The sequence below is a fragment of the Silurus aristotelis genome (assembly GCF_946808225.1).
Source record: "Silurus aristotelis genome assembly, chromosome: 7".
Classification (NCBI taxonomy): domain Eukaryota; kingdom Metazoa; phylum Chordata; class Actinopteri; order Siluriformes; family Siluridae; genus Silurus; species Silurus aristotelis.
The window spans coordinates 12397751-12413298 of NC_139580.1; the positions used below are offsets into that span (position 1 = coordinate 12397751).

General features: G+C 38.0%; 1 protein-coding gene across 2 annotated transcripts; it reads left to right on the plus strand.

The window, feature by feature from the left end:
- Nucleotides 1-74: 74 nt before the first annotated feature.
- On the plus strand, nucleotides 75-15007 carry ncbp1 (nuclear cap binding protein subunit 1). 2 transcript variants are annotated; one of them, XM_083546622.1, is made up of 23 exons: nucleotides 75-293; nucleotides 1949-2040; nucleotides 2716-2816; nucleotides 2906-3062; nucleotides 3136-3243; nucleotides 3857-3978; nucleotides 4266-4335; nucleotides 5241-5456; nucleotides 5886-5983; nucleotides 6112-6175; nucleotides 6409-6519; nucleotides 6823-6887; nucleotides 7144-7206; nucleotides 7579-7653; nucleotides 7748-7851; nucleotides 8036-8158; nucleotides 8321-8423; nucleotides 8942-9035; nucleotides 9411-9514; nucleotides 9601-9718; nucleotides 10744-10887; nucleotides 13275-13388; nucleotides 14414-15007. In XM_083546622.1, the coding sequence occupies exons 1-23, from the start codon at nucleotides 260-262 to the stop codon at nucleotides 14525-14527; spliced, it is 2394 nt and encodes a 797-aa protein (XP_083402748.1). In that variant the 5' UTR covers nucleotides 75-259; the 3' UTR covers nucleotides 14528-15007. The 2 variants fall into 2 exon arrangements, with proteins under 2 accessions (XP_083402748.1, XP_083402749.1); XM_083546623.1 differs by having other exon boundaries at nucleotides 10747-10887; nucleotides 14414-14669.
- The last annotated feature ends 541 nt before the right edge of the window (nucleotides 15008-15548 follow it).

Consider the following 15548-nt stretch of genomic DNA (forward strand, 5'->3'; position numbering starts at 1 on the left):
ACTCAAAATTCGTTGGGTTGCTATTTGAGATTCAGCCAGAATAATTCCGGTTCCGGTTAGGAGCCACTTTTACCCCGGATGTGTTCCTCCGCAGGCCTGCCCCCTTTTATTCCCACAGCTTTGGCTAGCTTTAGCGGTAGCTGTGTGTCTCACTGAGGCGGCGTGCTTTGCAAACTTCGCTACGTTAAGTGTTCAGGCTGAATAAGCCCTTGGGGGAAGTTTAGGTCTGGGTTGAAAAGCGCTACATTCTGCAGCGAAAATGTCCAGGCGAAGACACAGCGACGAAAATGATGGTGAGTTCCCTTTCAGGTCAGCTAACTAGCTAACGGTATGTGCAGGAAAGAACAATTTCCCATCTGTATTCCAGCACGACCCACCTCCTGTCATTTCATTGGTGGAATTATTCGCACGCAGTCCGCTGATTGGATGAGAAGACCGCGTGCGAGCTGTCAGTCAAAAAAAACGGACCGCGATGTTTGTCGGAATACGGGTGCGCTTGGGAAAAACCAGCGGCAATGCAATTCTGCTAGTAGCTGCTTGTGCGTGTAGTGCGGGAATGGAAAATTGTTTAGCTCGAAACTAGTGTGCGTTATTTAAAGGGCTAATTTGGATAATTGGTTAAACGGGGTTTATGAGGTCATATTGTTTCTTTTAACTTTTCCCCAGAGCGAAGCAGCAAAGCAGTGCTTCCAGCCATAACCATGTATTTTATTATTAATGAAGTGACTAAAGGATGCAGTGAACAATCAGTTTCAGATCATTACAGAACATTTCAGATAATTTATTTTAGTTTTATTTGTAAAGCTATTATTATTATTATTATTATTATTATTATTATTATTTTATTGCCTATAAGTTTGTTCCATATAAGTTTATCTCTGAGTGATCCAGTGGTGACTGTAAGGTGGAGATGAAATGAGAGGAACCAGATCCAAAAGGAAACCCGTCCTCATCCGGGTCACATCGAATGTCCATTCATTATAGTTTTGAGATGATGAGGTGTACTGTTCATTGAACTGCTCGTTTTTAGGTCCATTCACTTACATATGCTGAACTGTTCCTCCTAACTGTAGTCACAAGCGATTGTATCAGACTGTTTTTGTATTAATTACAGTCCAAATCCATTCTCATGGTTCTTGAGATGCTCAGTTATTTCATAGATCTTTACACTGTAAGGCTGAAGGTTTCTTCACATCTATATCTAAATTAATTGCCACATATGAGCCATACTCAGTCCTGTTAAAGGAAATGATCCCCAGCTGACTTATGGAGCCACGACATTGTATTCTGGTCATGAAACTATCGTTTGACCATGCATAAAAAGTAAGGAAAGTAAAACCAGCTTGTAGGCATGTGCATGACTCATGCTAGAGGGTAGAAAATACAAAATAAATACATGCATATATTACACTAGCCACATTTACATGTACATGCTTTTGTCATTCCGATTAAAATATTTGTGTTTGTCACTGTAGCTGCTACTCTTATCATTACATTCTGATTACTAGATGTAATGGTGTAATGATTACATTAGCAGTTCATTTCCCACAAATAAATGCCTCTTTTAACCTCCTACTAATTAATACTGCCTACATATTTTTTATTGGTCGACATGACCCTACTGTCTGCCATAGAGTATTTGGAGGTGACTGAAACGGCAGCAGGATCTTTAACCAAAACCCAGAACACGTTAAGTGGCCTGGCACCTTTTTATCTATGCAGTAGGCACAAATCAATTTGACTACAAAATGAACAGCTCTAGAAGTAGTCAGAGTTTAGTTCAGTTGTTTGCTTCTTCTCCCAAAAACAAAATAAAAATGCTTGCTATCCTGTGTCTAAAATTGCCCCAGTATATGTTTATAGTTTGGGTTACTGTCCTGGATTCTTATTTTAAACTGTATTTTCTTCAATTTTCTCAAACTGATTTTTCTTTCTTTCCCTTCATCAGGAGGGCAGCCTCACAAAAGGAGGAGGACGACGTCCGAGCCGATTGAAATTGAGGATCGACTGGAATCGCTGATCTGCAGAGTTGGAGAAAAAGTAATATAGCAGGAATTTAGTTTCACATTTTTAGTATGGATTTGGTTTGAGTGGATGAACATGAGTTAAATTAGTCCCCAGAATCCTTTTCATTAACCTGCACAGTTTAACCTGCACCTTACAGTGTGTCAGCATTGTTTAAGTTTGATTGTGTGGTTACATTATGACTATGTATATATAATAAAAAAATAAACAGATCTTTACTGCGTGTAACAAATCTGTAGCTTTATAGATGCAACCGTCTTAAAATCGCAGGTGGAACATTCTTTCTTCTTGGCATGCAATTTTTCTGTTACTCAAGCGCATATGAAAGAGTTTTATAGCAAACAGTAGGCATATGTGGGAAATGAACTGCTGTTTGTGTGTTTTAGTTAAATATATACACATTCTCCTTAATTACTGCTCTTAACATCATTGGGAATGGCAAATTTGCTTGATCTGGCTTTGAATGATTTTATTATATTTTTATTTTAGTGGAGCAATTTATCACGTGAATAAAACATACAAAGACTGGGGAATAATACACTTCAAACTATAGCTGTACTTTTATTTTTAAAAATTTTTTTATTTTTTTTTTATTTTTATTTTCTTTAACAGTTGCTGTAGAATTCAGCAGGGACTAAAAAACTAATGAATAACCTCTCTTCACTGACTCCTTTATTTATTATCTTCCAGAGTACTTCATCATTGGAGAGTAATTTAGAAGGTCTTGCAGGAGTCCTGGAAGCAGATCTTCCTAATTACAAAAACAAAATCCTGCGTATCTTATGCGCCGTGTAAGTAGATCATGTAAACAATGTTTCACTACTTTTACCATATCTTTTAAATGCCAAACATAGTGTGCTAATTAAATGTGTTTTTGCAGCGCACGTCTCTTACCAGAGAAGTTAACCGTCTACACAACACTGGTGGGGCTGTTAAATGCAAGGAACTACAACTTCGGAGGTGAATTTGTAGAAGCCATGATCAGGCAGCTGAAGGAGACCCTGAAGTCAAATCTTTACTCTGAAGCTGTTTACCTGGTAGGAAGGATTTCCCCGAGTAAGACTGGTTTAGTTGCTTGAATTATGTCTAATTTTAATTTCTGCCCCATAGGTCCGTTTTCTGAGTGACTTGGTGAACTGCCATGTCATTGCAGCACCGTCTATGGTTGCCATGTTTGAGAACTTTGTCAGTGTCACACAGGAGGAGGACATACCACAGGTACAGGTTTTAGATATGCACTATATGGGTGGGTGGGGGTGTATTTGTATGTGCGTTTTTATCATTTTATCATCCTATTCCACATTTATTCCTTACTTGCTGTTATAATAACCTCCACTCTTCTGGGAAGATGTCTCACTCAATTTTGGCATGTGGTAACAGAGATTTGTGATCATTCAGCCACAGTGTTGTTCGTAAAGTCAGGTATTGATGTAGGGAGAGGAGGCCTGGATTGCGGACAGCGTTCCAGTTCATACCAAATGTGTTCATTAGGGTTGAGGTTAGAACTCTACAGCAGGTCACTCAAGATCTTCGTCTCCAATCCATGTCCCAATCTTCATGGAGCTCACTTTGTGCACAGGGAAATTGTCACGCAGGAACAGAGTTGGGTCTCCTAGTTCAAGTAAAGGGAAAATTTAATGCTACAGCGCACACTTGCGTTCCTTTAACTTTGTGGTAGCAATTTGGGGACAAACTACATATGGCTGAAAAAGTCTGGTGCTTTTGTCCATATGAGGTATATTGAAGACTTCTCAGTACAATCATGAGAAATCTCCAGTATTACTTTTCTGAATGATGGTCAGTGTAATAAACCAGAGTTAATATTTTGCAGGTACGCTCGGACTGGTATGTGTACACAGTTCTGTCCTGCATGCCCTGGGTCGGGAAAGAGCTCTATGAGAAGAAAGATGTGGAAATGGATCACCTCCTGAATCAGATCGATAACTATCTGAAGTACGCCATATTTTTTTTTACATTTCTTAAAATGTTTTCAAAGGTCTGTTTTCACACTGCAAACGTATAAAATGTCTGTCTGATGAAGTGAATTTTATAACTTGGTTCGGCTTTGATGCATTTTTCAAATAGAAATTTCTCTGCAAGTTAAAAGTAGTTCTGGATTAAACAGAAAACTGATAAAAGCAGATAAAATGAAACTAAGGGAATTAACTTATGTGGCAGCTTTGTTTGTTTATCTGTATATTTTTCATTTACATATTCATGTAAACCCTGTGTGTTTTTAGGAGGCGGCAGAAGACCCATGTAGCCATGCTGCAGGTGTGGACAGCAGAGAAACCCCATCCACAGGAAGAGGTGAACCTCTAATATACTAGCATGGAATAGAATGCCATTTAGGCAGCATTTACTGAGGAGATATTCATTCATAAACAAACTAAACACTGCAGATAATGTATTTGTAGTAAACTTTATTATAGCAATGCAGTCAAATATGCCAAGTCTGTAAAAGCGTGGGAAATCTTTTTTGATTTGATTTTGTTCACCACACTGAGAGATTAGTACTGATTAGCTCTAATATGATTAAATGTTAATAATATCACTGTTTTTAAATATGATCCATCATAATTTCACAAGTATAGGTTGGATTAGTCTTATGTTTTCTTATAAATACAAGCAATACTGACGCAATCATGACAAATCTTATACAATACAGATTTTTTATACCTACATATAGTAATAAAGGCAATTTTTTTTTTTCACTTTTTTGAAAGAAAAAAAAAGATAACGATTATAGATTTTGTAATCCCGAATGCTTTTTTTTGTTGTTTTTTTCCCCCTCCCCTCTCCCCATCTTTACACAGATAAATCCTACAGAAATGTTTTTGTTTGCTGTTAATAAAGTTAATATATTAAATAATGGCAGTTTTAGGATTAGGAACGTAATGAATGCTGTCTGGTATTATCTGCTAAAACAAATGTTTAACATTCCACTACTGTATGTGGCAACTAGATTAGCCAGTAACTTTTTAGACTGCGGCAAAGCATCATATTCCCACTGTACTTAGAAATTGCAGTAGATATTAAACCCACAACCAAATATCCTGGTATTGTTGTATTTGGAGTTTCTTGAGTTAACCACAATCTGCTTGATTGAAATGACTAAGTGTACTGCAGAGGATACGTGTGCATATAATTATTTTTTATTTTTTTATTTCCAAAAATTTTCCTAATTTCTCTTGTCTTTTTCTGTCCCTTTGTAGTACCTGGACTGCCTGTGGGCTCAGGTGCAGAAGCTAAAGAAGGATCGCTGGCAGGAGCGTCACATCCTGAGGCCATACATTGCCTTTGACAGTGTGCTGTGTGAAGCTCTGCAGCACAACCTGCCCCCTTTCACTCCTCCTGCTCACTCCGACGATGCGGTTTACCCCATGCCCCATGTCGTCTTCCGCATGTTCGACTACACCGATGCTCCTGAGGTACACGTCTTATCCGGCTAATGTTAGAAATATCAGCAGCGATTGCACGCTTCGTATTTGTTGCAGTGCCTTTCAACTTTTTCCACCTACTCATGCATAAAGAGCGGAAGCTGTAAATATTTAATGTTTATTTAAAGTTCTACACACATCTGATTTTTCTTTACACCTTCTGTTTGCTTTGATTGTTTTGCATTTCCTGCTTGTGTGTGATGAGCCTGTGTATAAATTATTCTCAGTGTAAGGGTGTTTTTCATAGAATTGCTCTCACTTGGGCCTATTCTAGTGAAGGCTTTTATTACTGCAAACTGGCATCCTTTTTTGAATTCCTGCTCAAAATAAGCACCTAAAGTAATTAACGTTATGTGAAACGCAATGCTACTTTAACTCTGTTTCATATGTTGTCTGATTCATGCCATGTTTTGTTCTTAGGGCCCTGTCATGCCTGGCAGTCACTCTGTGGAGAGATTTGTAATTGAAGAGAATCTGCACTGCATCATCAAATCTCATTGGAGAGAAAGGAAAACCTGGTGAGCCCTAAAAAGCTCTAATTGCACCTTAAATCATTAATGTTGGCATTGTTCATGTTACATGGTTTTGTTTAATTCTATATTAGAGTAGTTCTTATTGTTTCTTTTTTGTCTTGTGCTTGTTTCAGTGCTGCACAGTTGCTCAGCTATCCTGGCAAAAGCAAGATTCCTCTAAACTATCATATTGTTGAGGTAACTGCATACACTGTCTATCACTAGAACATACTGACTTTAACACGATGGAGCTCTGTTATAGTATACACTACTTTTTATACTTTATATACAGTTTATACTGGTATTTATTTATATATATATATATATATATATATATATATATATATATATATAAATAATTAGCATATAACGAAGCATGACTGTGATTTTGTGCTAAATCACACTGTTAATAATGACATGCCCTCCCCTAGGTGATCTTTGGTGAGCTCTTACAGCTGCCCGCTCCTCCTCACATTGATGTCATGTACACTGCATTACTGATTGAGCTCTGCAAGCTGCAGCCTGGGTCATTACCTCAAGTTGTATCCTTTTTTATTGCTTGAATGCATGCTGGGTTTTGTAGTTCAAGGCTTTCTTAGGACTATTTAGTGCAGAGTGCTGTTAGGGGTTCGTATAGGTGTTCCATGTTTCTCGAAGTAGCTTTTGACTCCTAGAAACATTCTTGTGAGAAATATGTAGCTGATATGACATTTATTGAAATGTACCACTTTATAAAAATAAAAAAAGGAAAGGGGAACTTGGTTGATAGTTATATTTTTTTTACTGTATAATGCAGTCTGTTTTCAAATATATAGAATTGCAATGTAACCTAAACTTGCTTTAAGCTGGCACAAGCCACAGAGATGATGTACATGAGAATGGACACAATGAACACAACCTGTGTAGACCGGTGAGTGTGTGAGCCTGAATAATGCATTTCATACTATGAATTAAAATAAAAACTTGTGCATGGTATTTTATTTTCTTCTGTGTATATTGTGTTTCTAAATACAAAGCAGGTCTAGATTTATTTAAAAAAAAGGTTATACGGAAATATTACCATGTATGAACCTGTGGTGCTAGTTTCCTTATAATATAGTTTTTTAAAACATACAGTAAAGAAATACCTGTCTTGATTTGATTTGAACTTTATTCTTTTGTTTTAGATTTGTCAATTGGTTCTCTCATCATCTGAGCAATTTTCAGTTCAGATGGAGCTGGGACGACTGGTGAGATGTGTTTGACATCTACATACATTATTCATCTTGTAACTAACAACCGTTTTCACACACTTTCTGGTCCATATTCATTAGTGTTCTTTGATTGTAACTCATGGTACTGATGCAGGGGTTTCAGCATTAACTCATGGAGAGTGTACGAGAGCTGTGATAAGCTCTGCAATAAATAAAGTCCATGGCACTTGTGGTGGTGCAGTGCTGTCTTTTCTGTCCCCTGTTGCACTTGCTATTCTCACTGATGTCTCTCTCTAGAGCAGCATGAACATAAAGGTGTTAAAATAAAAAATGTTCTACCTACATTTTGAGACGTGTAAATCATCTTGGTCTAATCAATGCTGTATCCATTGATCTTATTTCTCCTAGGTCTGACTGTTTAACAGTGGATCTTGATAAACCCAAGCCCAAATTTGTCAAAGAAGTTTTGGAAAAATGCATGAGGTGGGGTTTTTTTCCTTGGTATTCTGGGTTATTTCTCTTAGTCTAATGTTTTAAAAATGTTGCCTAACTTTGTCTTACATTTTTTTAATTGCAGGCTGTCATATCACCAGCGGATCGTGGACCTTGTGCCCCCTAGTTTCTCCCCTTTAATCCCAGCTGACCCACTGTTTCATTATAAATATGGTGATGAGAGCAGCAGTAAGTACCACTTCTTGAAACACTTATGACAAACTGGCTGTTCACTTATAAATCTTTCCAAATGAAGAAGAGGGACAGATTTACATCCTTGAGGGTGCCTTGTTTTTCTTAAGGATATGTGTTTTGGCCATTTAGGTGACTATTTAAGTGTACTGTGTAACATGTCCTGCTCTGTTTTCTGTAGGTTCCTTACCTGGATTTGTTATGGCAACAACTGTAGGAAATGCCATAAAAAACCGTGCCACAAATGATGAGATCCTGGCTGTCCTGAAAGAGGTACCTAATCCCAACCAGGATGAAGATGACGGTATGGTATCTTCTTTCATTTATCATTTTAGTTATCTAATTTCCATATCAATTATTACCTCTTATACAACTAACTTAGAAATTTCAGATGCCTGTGTAAATTTAAATGTGTACAAAGACTTGAAGCTATCTGCTCCCTTAACTTTTATATTTTCTTCTTCAGATGAAGGTGAAGGATTCAACCCACTGAAGATAGATGTGTTCCTGCAGACACTCCTTCATCTGGCTGCAAAGTCATTCAGTCACTCATTCAGTGCCCTTGCAAAGTGAGAGCTGTTTCAAACTTTTAGCCTGTAGTGTGTTCTTTATGCAGGGTCTTAAAAGTCTAACATCGAAGTTTTGGGCCTTAGAAGTTCTTCAATTTTATACAGATCTTAATTTTCACACTACCTCTAATGCTCACAGGAATGCTTCCTTTAACACTTTAGAATGTTTTATTTTTTTTTGGCTATTGTTAATACAGCTAATTACATTTTATTTTTTCTAGCTATGACGAAGTGCACATTTAGGGATACTTGTCTTGAAAGAAATGAATGTGAGCTCGGTTAAGGCCTTAAATTTGACTTTGTAAAGCCTGCAGAAACCCTTTTATAGAAAAAATATATATAATTTGATAAAGTAGCAAGTTTAAAATAAACCTTGGTATTTGGCCCATCCCTGTTTTCACGTTATAAAGTATTGAAACTAATCTTACAACATTAGAACAGTACTGTTTTAGCCATATTGATTGGGAGAGTTGATTTACTTTCTCACTTCCATATTTTCTTGTTTTGCCTCTTCTAAGGTTCCATGAAGTGCTGAAGACTTTAACAGAGAACGATGAAGGGAAGCTGCACATTCTTAGAGTGGTGTATGAGGCATGGAAGAATCACCCCCAGGTCAGAAACCTGCTTGTTCGCTTTAAGCCTTCTGAATACACTGAAAATAAGCACGTCATCAGTGTATGTGGACGTGAAGACTTGTGCAGATCTGGTTTCAAGTTCAGTGATTGAATCGGGACAATGACTTTGGCATCATTTACTTTGTTTTCCTTCACCATGATTTAAGAATTTGCTGTTTCAATGTTTCCTGGAAGACTAATTTGTGGATCTTAGTCTTGGAATTGTAGAAAATGATAATTAACTACACTATACATGAATATTACTCATTTTAATGAGTTGTTCTGAAAACCATGCAAACCTGAATTAGTACCAAACTACTTTTTGTCAGTTTATGCATTAATGTTCATAATTGACATGTCCATCTGTCTTCAGATGATCTCAGTGCTGGTGGATAAGATGATACGTACTCAAATAGTCGACTGTGCTGCTGTGGCCAACTGGATCTTCTCTCCTGACATGGCTCATGATTTCACAAGGTAGGTTTACATATTCTTGTGCTATTCCCCCCCCCCCCCCCTTTCTCTATGGATTCTTATGTTTCTGTTTGTATCGCTTGGGTCAGGCTGTATGTGTGGGAGATTCTTCACTCAACCATCAGGAAAATGAACAAACATGTCCAGAAGATCCAGAAAGAGCTGGAGGAGGCGAAGGACAAGCTGGAAAAACAGCAGAACAAGAAGGTATTGGAAGGTCATATATCTGATATGGACAGCAGATCATAGACTTATTAGTGATAATTTGTAATCATGTTCCCACAAACAAGTCATTATAAAAATAAATTATAAAAAAAATACAAAATGCTAGACAGATATAACAAACTACGTGTGTGTGTGTGTGTGTGTGTGTGTTAGATTGCATTTTCTGATGCTTTAATTGGTTAAGAAATGCTGTGAGAGAAAATAATCTGCATCTAATCTCTATATAAATTGGTCCAAATATTTATTTCTGTACTGTAGCTAATCACTCACCAGCCATTTGGCCTTTTTCCTTAACCATGCTCTTTCATGCAATTATCTGTTTAACTAGTTATTTTAGCAGCGGTATGGCGTGTTAAATCGTGTAAATACAGGTCAAGAGCTTCAGTAAATGTTCACATCAAGAACCAGAATGCGTTCTCTATTGCTGTGTGGGTTTGGTTTTGCTGCTAGAATATTAAAGAAACTTCTGACGTCCTGGAGATTTCATGCAAACAGTTTCTAGAGTTTACATATAATGGTGTGGAAAAACCAAAAGCATCCAGCAGTTCTGTGATTGGAAATGGTAGTCAAAAAATGCTGGGTCTGACTGATTTAATCTGATATAAAGTCTGCAATCACTGTGAGGAAAACATTTTCAGTACACTGATGTTGAACCTTGAGGTGAACATAAACATTATTTGATAACTTCAGGAGTGAGCAGGATTACAGGTGTTCCTATTAAAGTGGATGGTAAGTGGGTACAGATTTCTATGCAAAATGCTTAAGGTACCAAAAGGAAGCAGACATACAGCCATTGGTGGCAGGTCAAGAGTAAGTTAATTCTGTGGAAAAACAAAAGTAATAACTCGAGTTGAATAGCACCTGGACAATGCACTCGTGTGTTTTAAGTTAAGTACCAATGCTGTGTAATGTATCTTCACTAAGGGCTTGTGCACTGGAGAGCATCAACGATGAATTGGTGAAGGTACAGTGTTTAAAGCAAGTGGGAATTATTTTCTGTTTTTTAGCAGAAAGACAGTGGTGATGAAGAGGACATGGAGAAGAACAGTGAGGATGAAGATGGTCAGCTGGAGGAGCAAATCGAAAGACTGCAGGAGAAAGTGGAGTCGGCGCAGAGCGAACAGAAGAACCTTTTTCTCGTCATCTTCCAGGTAAGACCCCAGACCGGGCGCAGGCAGCTTTATTACTGGTCTTAGACACACTGTAGACATGCGATAGCTCCAGGTCAGCCTGCGTGTGGCCTCAAAACTATTCACATTCAGAAATGTAGTGCTGTAGAGAATTCTCAAAGCAGCAGACTTTCCTGAATTGGAACCCATTTTTTTCATTTCTTTTCTTTTTTCTTTTTCTTTTTTTAAATATATGTACAGTTTTAAACACAAATTGTTCAAACAAAATGGCTGTAACGTCAAAATAAAAAATTCAATTGTTCATATTTAAAATCTAGTTACTTCCAAATGTGTGAAATGGAGAAAATTGTTTACTCCAAAGCTGTGGTTTTGTACAATATTAGGATATATATATTACAGTGAGGAAAATAAGTATTTGAACACCCTGCTATTTTGCAAGTTCTCCCACTTAGAAATCATGGAGGGGTCTGAAATTGTCATCGTAGGTGCATGTCCACTGTGAGAGACATAATCTAAAAAAAAATCCAGAAATCACAATGTATGATTATTTTTTAACTATTTATTTGTATGATGCAGCTGCAAATAAGTATTTGAACACCTGAGAAAGTCAATGTTAATATTTGGTACAGTAGCCTTTGTTTGCAATTACAGAGCTCAAACGTTTCCTGTAGTTTTTCACCAGGTTTGCACACACTGCAGGAGGGATTTTGGCCCACTCCTCCACACAGATCTTCTCTAGATCAGTCAGGTTTCTGGCCTGTCGCTGAGAAACACGGAGTTTGAGCTCCCTCCAAAGATTCTCTATTGGGTTTAGGTCTGGAGACTGGCTAGGCCACGCCAGAACCTTGATATGCTTCTTACAGAGCCACTCCTTGGTTATCCTGGCTGTGTGCTTCGGGTCATTGTCATGTTGGAAGACCCAGCCTCGACCCATCTTCAATGCTCTAACTGAGGGAAGGAGGTTGTTCCTCAAAATCTCGCAATACATGGCCCCTGTCATCCTCTCCTTAATACAGTGCAGTCGCCCTGTCCCATGTGCAGAAAAACACCCCCAAAGCATGATGCTACCACCCCCATGCTTCACAGTAGAGATGGTGTTCTTGGGATGGTACTCATCATTCTTTTTCCTCCAAACACGTTTAGTGGAATTATGACCCAAAAGTTCTATTTTGGTCTCATCTGACCACATGACTTTCTCCCATGACTCCTCTGGATCATCCAAATAGTCATTGGCAAACTTAAGACGTGCCTGGACATGTGCTGGTTTAAGCAGGGGAACCTTTCATGCCATGCATGATTTCAAACCATGACGTCTTATTGTATTACCAACAGTAACCTTGGAAACGGTGGTCCCAGCTCTTTTCAGGTCATTGACCAGCTCCTCCCGTGTAGTTCTGGGCTGATTTCTCACTTTCCTTAGGATCATTGAGACCCCACGAGGTGAGATCTTGCATGGAGCCCCAGTCCGAGGGCGATTGACAGTCATGTTTAGCTTCTTCCATTTTCTAATAATTGCTCCAACAGTGGACCTTTTTTCACCAAGCTGCTTGGCAATTTCCCCGCAGCCCTTTCCAGCCTTGTGGAGGTGTACAATTTTGTCTCTAGTGTCTTTGGACAGCTCTTTGGTCTTGGCCATGTTAGTAGTTGGATTCTTACTGATTGTATGGTGTGGACAGGTGTCTTTATGCAACTAACGACCTCAAACAGGTGCATCTAATTTAGGACAATAAATGTAGTGGAGGTGGACATTTTAAAGGCAGACTAACAGGTCTTTGAGGGTCAGAATTCTAGCTGATAGACAGGTGTTCAAATACTTATTTGCAGCTGTATCATACAAATAAATAGTTTAAAAATAATATATTGTGATTTCTGGATTTTTTTTTTTAGATTATGTCTCTCACAGTGGACATGCACCTACAATGACAATTTCAGACCCCTCCATGATTTCTAAGTGGGAGAACTTGCAAAATAGCAGGGTGTTCAAATACTTATTTTCCTCACTGTGTGTGTGTGTGTGTGTGTGTGTGTGTGTGTGTGTGTGTGTGTGTGTGTGTGTGTGTGTGTGTGTGTGTGTGTGTGTGTAATTTCTTCTCTAGTTTTATATGGATTTAAACTTTACTTTTTTTGAGTTTAAAGAAGCACAAAAATGATAATGATGGTCAGTGTAGTCTGGCACATTGTATGTATTAATAGATATGTCTGATGCGTTGTCTCGTGCTAGCAGTGTTCTCTGCAGGACACCATGCACTCTGCTAAAATTTGGTGACAAGTGATGATCTGAGGCAATAAAAGAGTGTTGACATATTTCTGCTGGCGTCTCATTAATACCAGTATACAGACGTGAAGTGTTTTGCTCTGGGGTTTAACCCAGCTAGATTTTAATTCCTGCCGTTCTTCTTCTCTCCCAGCGTTTCATCATGATGCTGACGGAGCACTTGGTGCGGTGCGAAACAGGCAGTGTGGACTTCAACACCTGCTGGTACAAGAACTGCATCGAACGACTGCAACAAATCTTCCTCATGGTACTTTTCATTAAACATATGCCTTGTCATTATATCATATATTAAGCAGAGAACTTGAACCTGCACTTGTAAGTGCTTTAACTAGTAGTGTTGTTCTTTAACACTAACCGAGATCTCTGGTGATTTGAGCTATTAGACAGAAGATAAAACTAGGGATGCACCGATTATGTGGCCACCGAAAATTTTCGGCTGAAAATGACCCAAAAGTGTATTTTCGGTTTTCGGCCGAAAGACTTTGATCACCAGAAAAACGCGGCCGAAACAGTGTGTTGTGATGACGCAAACAGAAACCGCGTCCTGCACGTGCTTTTCTAAAACAGGTCTGCGGTGTTGGACGTATTTCAGTATATCTGAGAAAGACCCACGGATAGCGATTTGCAAAACATGTAATGCCGAAATTTCAGGATGGGGTGCGTCTGCAAAGACTTTCTCCACGTCGGGTTTAATTTATCACCTGAAATCCAAACATCCTGTCTGTGGTGGAGGTTTTTAAAAGGGCAGGAAGTTTCCCAGTGATAGTGTTGTATTGTATCTTTAAGCAGTTGCACTTTTTCTGAATGCACTTTGTTTTTATGAAAGAACATATTTAATTTTACAACCTTTCAGCAGGCCAGAGGGCCTGTACATTATTATTTAATGTACACATGAGTGCATTTAAGTTTGAATTTTAATTAATTTTATCCTGTGCATTGTTGCAATGTGCTATAAATAAATATTTTCATAATTTGTAATTGATTTATTCTTTGAAACTTTAATATTCATTTATGCAAGTTAAATGCCTTGATTTTAGTAAGTTTAGTACACGGTCATGGCCATAAATGCAATGGTAATAATAATTGGCATCATTTCTTTCGGTGTTTCGGTTTTAGGCCTTGTTTTCCTTTTTTTCGGTTTTCGGTTTCGCCCAAGAATTTTCATTTCGGTGCATCCCTAGATAAAACGTATAGGTGTGATAGACAAAAGTGACCTAAACATCTGTAACCATTCGCTTTTGACTACATAATGATTTCTTTGTGTCATTGCAGCATCATGTGACTATCCAGCAGTACATGGGCACGCTGGAGAACCTGCTCTTCACTGCTGAGCTGGATCACCACATCCTTGCTGTGTACCAGCAGTTCTGTGCTCTACAGCTTTGATCATGGCACCAAACCCATTGCGCAGAACGCTAAACCGAGCCCACAACCACCCCATTGCAACCGCTTAATATTGACTTGTGTTTAGTGTGGCTTATTAGCTACATTCAAACAAGTATTTTGAGTTTTAAGATGGGAATCATTTAGTTTATTCTAAAGTAGTGATAATGGCTCATAATGTTTGTGTAGAGCAATTGCTTTTTGTTTTTTTAAATCCTAATATTTTTCAGTTTTTACACCTGGATCATAGCTCTGAACTAGCCTGGAACGAGTCTTTTTAAAGCCTGAGGTTAAGTGGGCAGAAGGGTTTTTAGTTTGATTGTGGCCAGACCGAGGGGGAAAAAAACTCCAATTTTATATTTAATGTCATTTTGATCTGGATGTGATTAAAATGAGTTCTGAGTCTGTGCCTGCATTGTCTAAGAGCTTCTCTCACTGTAATGCGGTCATTTTCAACTGTAAAGAAATACAATGAAACATTTTTTCTTTGTTTAAAAAAAGAAACGTCTGCCTCTTTAATTCAAAGCTCTGAGGTTATTATGGAACGTGAAGCACATGGCAAAAATGACACGGACAAATGTTTAATATCAGTCACATCTCATCAATATTAAAGCATAGTGTTCTTTTGTTGGACATTTAAAATTGTTAAGAAGGCAGAATAGATAGCTGCATTTCTGTTAAATATAGAATTATCACTGCAACAATACTTTCATTTAAAGTGTCCATGAAATAAATGTGTACTGAGGGAATCCATGGAACGTGTTTAAATCTAAAGCGAAATGTACAAACCCTGATCCAGATGATCTAAAAACAACTTTTTCAACGTGCATCTATCATTCAATTTGTTTTGTAGAATTAAAAATCTATACACTAAAAGGTTCATTCTTAGAGGTTTAGAGTGATTATATCCCACCATCCTGCAGTTAGAACACTGCATATTTTGAGGTCCACAGCATTCATCAGCATTTGTGTGATCAAATGCATCAGAATTCCTGACATCATAGATTTTTTTAACCAGTTCTTC

Excerpts from the sequence above, each read along its gene's own strand:
- ncbp1 (XM_083546622.1), top strand. The coding sequence starts at position 260 with ATGTCCAGGCGAAGACACAGCGACGAAAATGATG. Across the intron at positions 294-1,948 it reads ACACAGCGACGAAAATGATG|GAGGGCAGCCTCACAAAAGG; the intron begins GTGAGTTCCCTT and ends TCCCTTCATCAG. Across the intron at positions 3,063-3,135 it reads ACTCTGAAGCTGTTTACCTG|GTCCGTTTTCTGAGTGACTT; the intron begins GTAGGAAGGATT and ends TCTGCCCCATAG.